General features: G+C 27.3%; 1 protein-coding gene across 1 annotated transcript; it reads right to left on the bottom strand.

Moving 5' to 3' along the window:
* Positions 1–2,299: 2,299 nt before the first annotated feature.
* Positions 2,300–4,854, bottom strand: LOC106790133 (cyclin-dependent kinase 7). The gene is made up of 5 exons (XM_014754859.1): positions 4,421–4,854; positions 4,270–4,329; positions 4,057–4,165; positions 3,526–3,971; positions 2,300–2,755 (listed from the first exon to the last, which is right to left on the bottom strand). The coding sequence occupies exons 1-5, from the start codon at positions 4,472–4,474 to the stop codon at positions 2,408–2,410; spliced, it is 1,017 nt and encodes a 338-aa protein (XP_014610345.1). The 5' UTR covers positions 4,475–4,854; the 3' UTR covers positions 2,300–2,407.
* Positions 4,855–6,160: the final 1,306 nt, after the last annotated feature.

Genomic DNA, 6,160 nt, shown 5'->3' with positions numbered 1-6,160 from the left:
TAATATTATAATATATTAAATATTAAGCATACGTTTTTTAAAAGAAAGTAATATATAGTTAGAATAATCTGAAGAAAGCACGAACATAATATAGCTATATTATATACTGTGAACAAACGTTTGCCTTGGACTGACTATTAAAAAAGAAAGGAAGAAAGAAAAAAAATACACATACACACAAACACGTATGTACCTATCGTATATATCTGCGCGTATGTATATATAGTATGTACATATGCGTATACGTAAAGTAAAAGGCAGTAGTAACGTTACAAAAAATCTGTATTTCTACTTTTAATATTACTGTGAAACATAGAAAAAAAAAAGTCAGATAGCTGATATATGAAAAGTGTGTTCCACAATCAAATCATTATGTAAAACAGATGATATAAACTCACCGCTTTAATGCTACTTACAATGTGTCTCATATTTGAATCACACAATTTAATTGAGATCTTTGTATATATCATACCAGTCCCATTTAATCTATTATTACTCAGTATATCAATTCTTTATTACTACTTATCGGTTTCTTGTAAGTTTACTAAGTATCTGAAAAATAAAATTGTACAAGACTCTCTTTTATAATATATCCGAAATATGTGTAGATTAAAATTCGAAGTACAAGGAACAACTAACTAAAGAGACTGCTGAATTTTTATTGCGATCTTTTCAATCTATAGAGTATATATGAAATACATACAAAACTAACAAAATAAATAAATAAATAAATAAATAAATAAATAAAGAAAGAAAGAAAGAAAGAAAGAAAGAAAGAAAGAAAGAAAGAAAGAAAGAAAGAAAAAAGAAAGAAAGAAAGAAAGAATAGGTGGATCGTTTATAATAGTTTCATATATTGACATGTCTATTTATGTTAGAAACAAATATTAAGATAATATTGTGATTAGTTATTAATCAATGTGGAAAACTAATATTATATTAGTTCAGTGAGTCTGCTTTATGTATGTTTCTAAAATGAAATTTGTTTAAGTGAAATGAGGCTGACGCTAATGATCATTGAATTGAATCTAATATTAATGATTCGATTAACTAGCATTTTATTTATAATCATTTGTAAAAACAAAATGGCAAGATTGTTTAATTTTTCTTTAATAGTTAATAGTCATAACAAACAAAATAACAATCACACATTGTAATGTGGTTTCTTGTTTAAGATACCTTATCACATTAACGACACTAAGTATACTTATTTTCTTCTTTAATGTTCTACAATCAAAAATAAATTTCCATTTAATTATCCTTTTGCGTATTAGTTTCAAGTAGGATACACATAAACTGGCAGTACTGCACACATAAGATTTATATTTATTTTAATTACATGCATGATATCGTACACAGTTTTGTGTCGCTATCGTCTACATGTTTATCTATTAAATATTTATAAGTAATATTTCAGAAAAAAAAAATAACGTATTTGTTTTTATTGTAATAATTACCATATCTCAATTATCAGTGTAACTATTTGAATATAAGCCGCTTTCAACTTGCATTTTATAACACTTTTATTAATTTTTATTAATACAGTTAATATATCAGTAAATTCATTGTATAATTTTATTTCGTTGCACATATATATATACATATACATATAAGATTTAATTTTGATTTATCATTAATACCATTTCATACATTGGGACCATGGAAAGATATGTGTAATAATATGAGTTAATAACATTGTGTAGCATCTTTTTAATATAATTAGCATAAGTATAATTGAAACAGTGTGTTGTATCAAATGCATTTTAATATCTCCCCTCCCCCCCTATTAAATTCAGAAGCAATGATGTGTACAGGAAACCGTTAGGATTATATTAACAAATAATATTATTATCTTACAGAAACAGACTTGCCTTAAACATCTATTTATCATAAATAATTGTATTACATTTTTTCAATAGCACACAAATGTTTCGTACAAAAAAAAACAGTTCATTGTTTCGATTTAAGTTACGTAACACTTTTGTAATAACATTTCAATTAATAGTATAAGTCAGCTTGGTTAAAAGAAAGTTCAATGATAGAAAAAAATACAGCCTATTAAACTTAATCAAGTTTCTTTATAAACACAATTTTATATATATATAAGTATTAATAATGCGAAGAGTATTATATATGTATATATATTATATATTATTATATATGTATATATACATATATACATATATATATACATATATGTGTATATATATATATATATTTTGATTTATGAGATACAAAAAGGAAGTAGAATATTTAATTGTTGTATATTGGCTTATTCATAAAAAAGAAATGAAAGTTATAACATTCAAAGTATTTATATTTATTTGGCAATCCTTAAATAGACTTAATAACTAAAATTAACAAACTCGTGATGATAAATCTTATCATTGTTTGTTCAAAATATACATCAAAATTGTAGTCTTTTAGCAAGGGGAGCACCTTCTATGGTCTCCAATAATTTACGCTTCAAACTTATCTTTTCTTCTGGCTGATGTTTTATTGTCATTGGAAGAGGTAATCTAGATCCAGGTGTCGGACCTGGTTTGTTGCTAAAGTATGGCATTTGTAACGCTTGGTCGCATGTACATCTCTCTAATGGATTAACATTTAATAGACAAGCAATTAAATCTAATAAATCATCGCTTGCAGCAGTGAATATATCCTTCAATGGCATTCCCGGAAAAGGTTTGAATTGAATAAAATCGGATAATTCCGTCATGCCTGGCCATGTTTCTTCGGTTGGGGTACCTAGTGTCTGTAAAATACAATAATTTACATCACCATCATTTATATTAAATAATACATGTATAAACCACTCATTTGCCAAATCGATTAACTTCACTAAACAAAAAGTAAAGAAAATTGATGTATCATTTATTACTGAATGATCATTAAAATTTTTCTCATTTAGTGACATTTAGTCTAATTATTAAGAAAATTTATTTAAAATATAAAAAATGAAGTATTGATGAAGTACTTCGATAATAACATTTTTTAAAAATCTAACGATGAAGTTAACCCTTTTGGTACTACCGGTGATTATATTGGTATCCTATCATTTGACGTTTATTGGCATACTAATGGTGACTATAGTCATTCATTGATATTTTCGGTTTACAATTTTAAAAATCTAAGTATTTGAAAGCACATTATATTGTAATATTCGATCCTTTATCTACTTCACTATAAACTTTATGTTTGCATTTTAATTGACTCATACAGTAAAACCCTATTCACGACGCAAATATACAGTAGAAGCGAACAACATAGCTGTATCTAAAAGATTAATCGCTTGTGCCTTTAAATGGCTCCTATAATAAAATAATAAAATCTGTTTAACACGTTAAACGCCATGCTAGTCCTTATGAACATGATTTTAAACTCTTTCTATCCAAACTACATCAGTTATCAATGACCAACATTCTTATGTTTTTCTACGGTTGGAAAATCATTGTAGCTTAAATAGAAAACTTAATAAAAAAAGGCTTGGCACTTAATATGTTAAATATATATAAGAAAAAATACCTGAAATATCCTAGTAAGTTGATCCAAGTCAGATTCTCCAGGTAAGAAAGGTGCACGTAATAATAATTCTGCTAATATACAACCAACCGCCCACATATCAATACCAGTATTATAAAGTCTTGCACCATAAAGTAATTCAGGGGCTCTATACCATCTAGTTACCACCTGATGAGTATTTATTCTATTAGGGGAACCAAAAAATTTGGCTAATCCAAAATCACCTATTTTTAAGACTCCCTCAGACGTAACCAATAAATTATTAGGTTTCAAATCTCTATGAAGTATCCAATTAAAATGTAAATAATCTAAACCTTGAAGAGTTTGAATCATATACGCTTTTATATGCGGAGGTGTTAAGACAATATTGCTGTCTTTTATTATTACTTCTAAATCTGTATCCATGAAATCGAATACTAATGAAACATTGGATTTATAACCGAAGACATCTAAAATAACAGATGAAACAATATTAATTAATTCAAACATCACAATTCTATTTTCTTGTATCTTCATTATGTAAAAATAATTTACCCAATAATCCAATCACGTTATCATGTTTCAATTCTTGTAAAAGCTTTATTTCTCTCAACGCAGTTCTATTTATCCCATCTCTAGCTTCTGCACGACTACCGACTTTGATCTGAAGAAAAATGGAGATGAAGATAAAAAAAAATTAAGATAATTTGAAGATTTTTAGACTAATTATTATAACACAAATAAGAATGTAAAATATTTTCGATTAACCTTTTTAACGGCAACAATTTTTCCTGTTTTTACATCCTTTGCTTTGTAAACAGTCGCAAACTGAAAGTATAGTAAATATAAAACAATTAATGTATTGTACTAAAGAATAAAACAATAAAATATAACCTATAAAATAATAAACATTTCTAACCTGTCCCTCTCCAAGAAAATCGATTTTTTCATATCTCCGCAATTTTTCAGCCATTGCTATAATACACTAAGGTAATCTTTACTTGATTCAGCATTGCACAAATTACACGAGTTTTATATTGTTAAACTCGTGAGATGCAAATGCATGGAGCCTATACACCATGGATCCTGTATAAAGCTCCGTTGTATATACGATCGCCGTGTTGTAAATGTGGCTACAATTAAATATTCACAATGAAACAATGATTTCTATTGCCACTAGAGAGCGCGTCTAGTCGCTTGGTCTGATTTTAAAAAATAGTAATTAAAACAAAAACATCAAAGACAACTATTAATTTCAATTGTTTATTTATAAAATCACACGTACTTAAATCTAAACTTAAGAACATCACCGCCGCCCTCGTGGATAATTATCGTATTTGATATTCAGTCATTTTCAACAACACAAATTCGACGCAAACGCTTATCACGATCGTCCTCCTTGTATATAGCTTCGTTTTTTAAATGCTTTAAATTTCATATGGATTTTGTTAACATAATTCACATCATATAATATAATCAAAAAATAGAATGCCCTTTGTCATATTTAAATATGATAGAATACAGAATTTAACTTCTAGCAGTAAATGGCGCAGTGATCGTTAAATGCTGTGACAAGAAAATTTTCCCTAGCGGTGTGGTACAATTGTTACCAGAATAGTGGGAAATCTTGCATTGTCTTCAATGTATAGCGTTTTTTGAAAAAATCGGAAATGTATTCATATTTCTCACATTTTCTAGAAATTCTTGAAAATGACAAATGAGAAACCGGTAAAGTAAAAAAGCAGATATAAAATATTTCTAAATACGTTTAAAATGTGAATATTTTTATTAGAATGAGATATTTTTATGCTTTTTAAGGGAGGAGGATTTTTAAAAATTCTCAATAAACGCAAGAAAAGTATGTTTGTTTTCGTCAGTGTACTTATAATCTAGATTAAATAAGGAATAATATGTGAGTAGAATTAAAAAATAATAAATGCAACAATTTTCGGTACTTTTCGACTTACAGTCTCTTCCCCCCACTATATTGCGAGATCTTACGGTAYTGGAAGACAATGTAAARGATTTAAATTGTAAATTRACAAAGTCATGACATCGTTAAAAGGATGATAAACAAAAGCAAATCTGTAACAGTACACTTTGTTCGATATTCAAATTCCCAATAATCAACAAACTGTTTATAATGTTCGATCATATTGATACTTGGAATAAGAACTTATGTTAGATGCTTAATATCTGTCCCATGCACCTATTGTCTCTAAACAGTTGAGTTTAAATGTAGAGTCGATCAGTTTAGACGGTTAAGATATCAGTATACGTTTTGTGCTTATTCTTTTTAACGTTATATTTTTATTACAAAAATTCTTATTCATTTACTACGATACTAATGGTAAGATCTTTTCACTTGTATATATATATGTGTGGAAAAAATATAATAAAAAATATAAATTGTTGACGTTTTCCAAAAAATAGATTATTTCGAAATATAATACAAAGAGGGCATAGTGTTTATTGGTGAAAATTAAACAATAAATCAAACGAAGAACTTAAAGGAAGATTCTGTATTTACTTGTTATAAAAAATAAGAAAACAAAATGAGCGAAACCCATCTTGAATTCCTATACCCATGGGAGTCAGTCGCAGATTTTGTTTATCGTTGTCTCGATAAATTCAATTTTGAAGTATCAAATATTGTTTT

The sequence above is a fragment of the Polistes canadensis genome, unplaced genomic scaffold, assembly GCF_001313835.1.
Source record: "Polistes canadensis isolate GaletaPanama2010 unplaced genomic scaffold, ASM131383v1 scaffold_216, whole genome shotgun sequence".
Classification (NCBI taxonomy): domain Eukaryota; kingdom Metazoa; phylum Arthropoda; class Insecta; order Hymenoptera; family Vespidae; genus Polistes; species Polistes canadensis.
Note: the sequence above shows the minus strand (reverse complement) of the source record. Positions and strands in the feature narration are given on the sequence as shown.

Coding starts and splice junctions, on each gene's coding strand:
- LOC106790133 (XM_014754859.1), bottom strand. CDS start 4,474: ATGGCTGAAAAATTGCGGAGATATGAAAAAATCGATTTTCTTGGAGAG. Junction 4,166..4,269: donor AAATTGTTGCCGTTAAAAAG/GTTAATCGAAAA, acceptor ATTTTTCTTCAG/ATCAAAGTCGGTAGTCGTGC. Junction 2,756..3,525: donor AACTTACTAGGATATTTCAG/GTATTTTTTCTT, acceptor TGTATTTTACAG/ACACTAGGTACCCCAACCGA.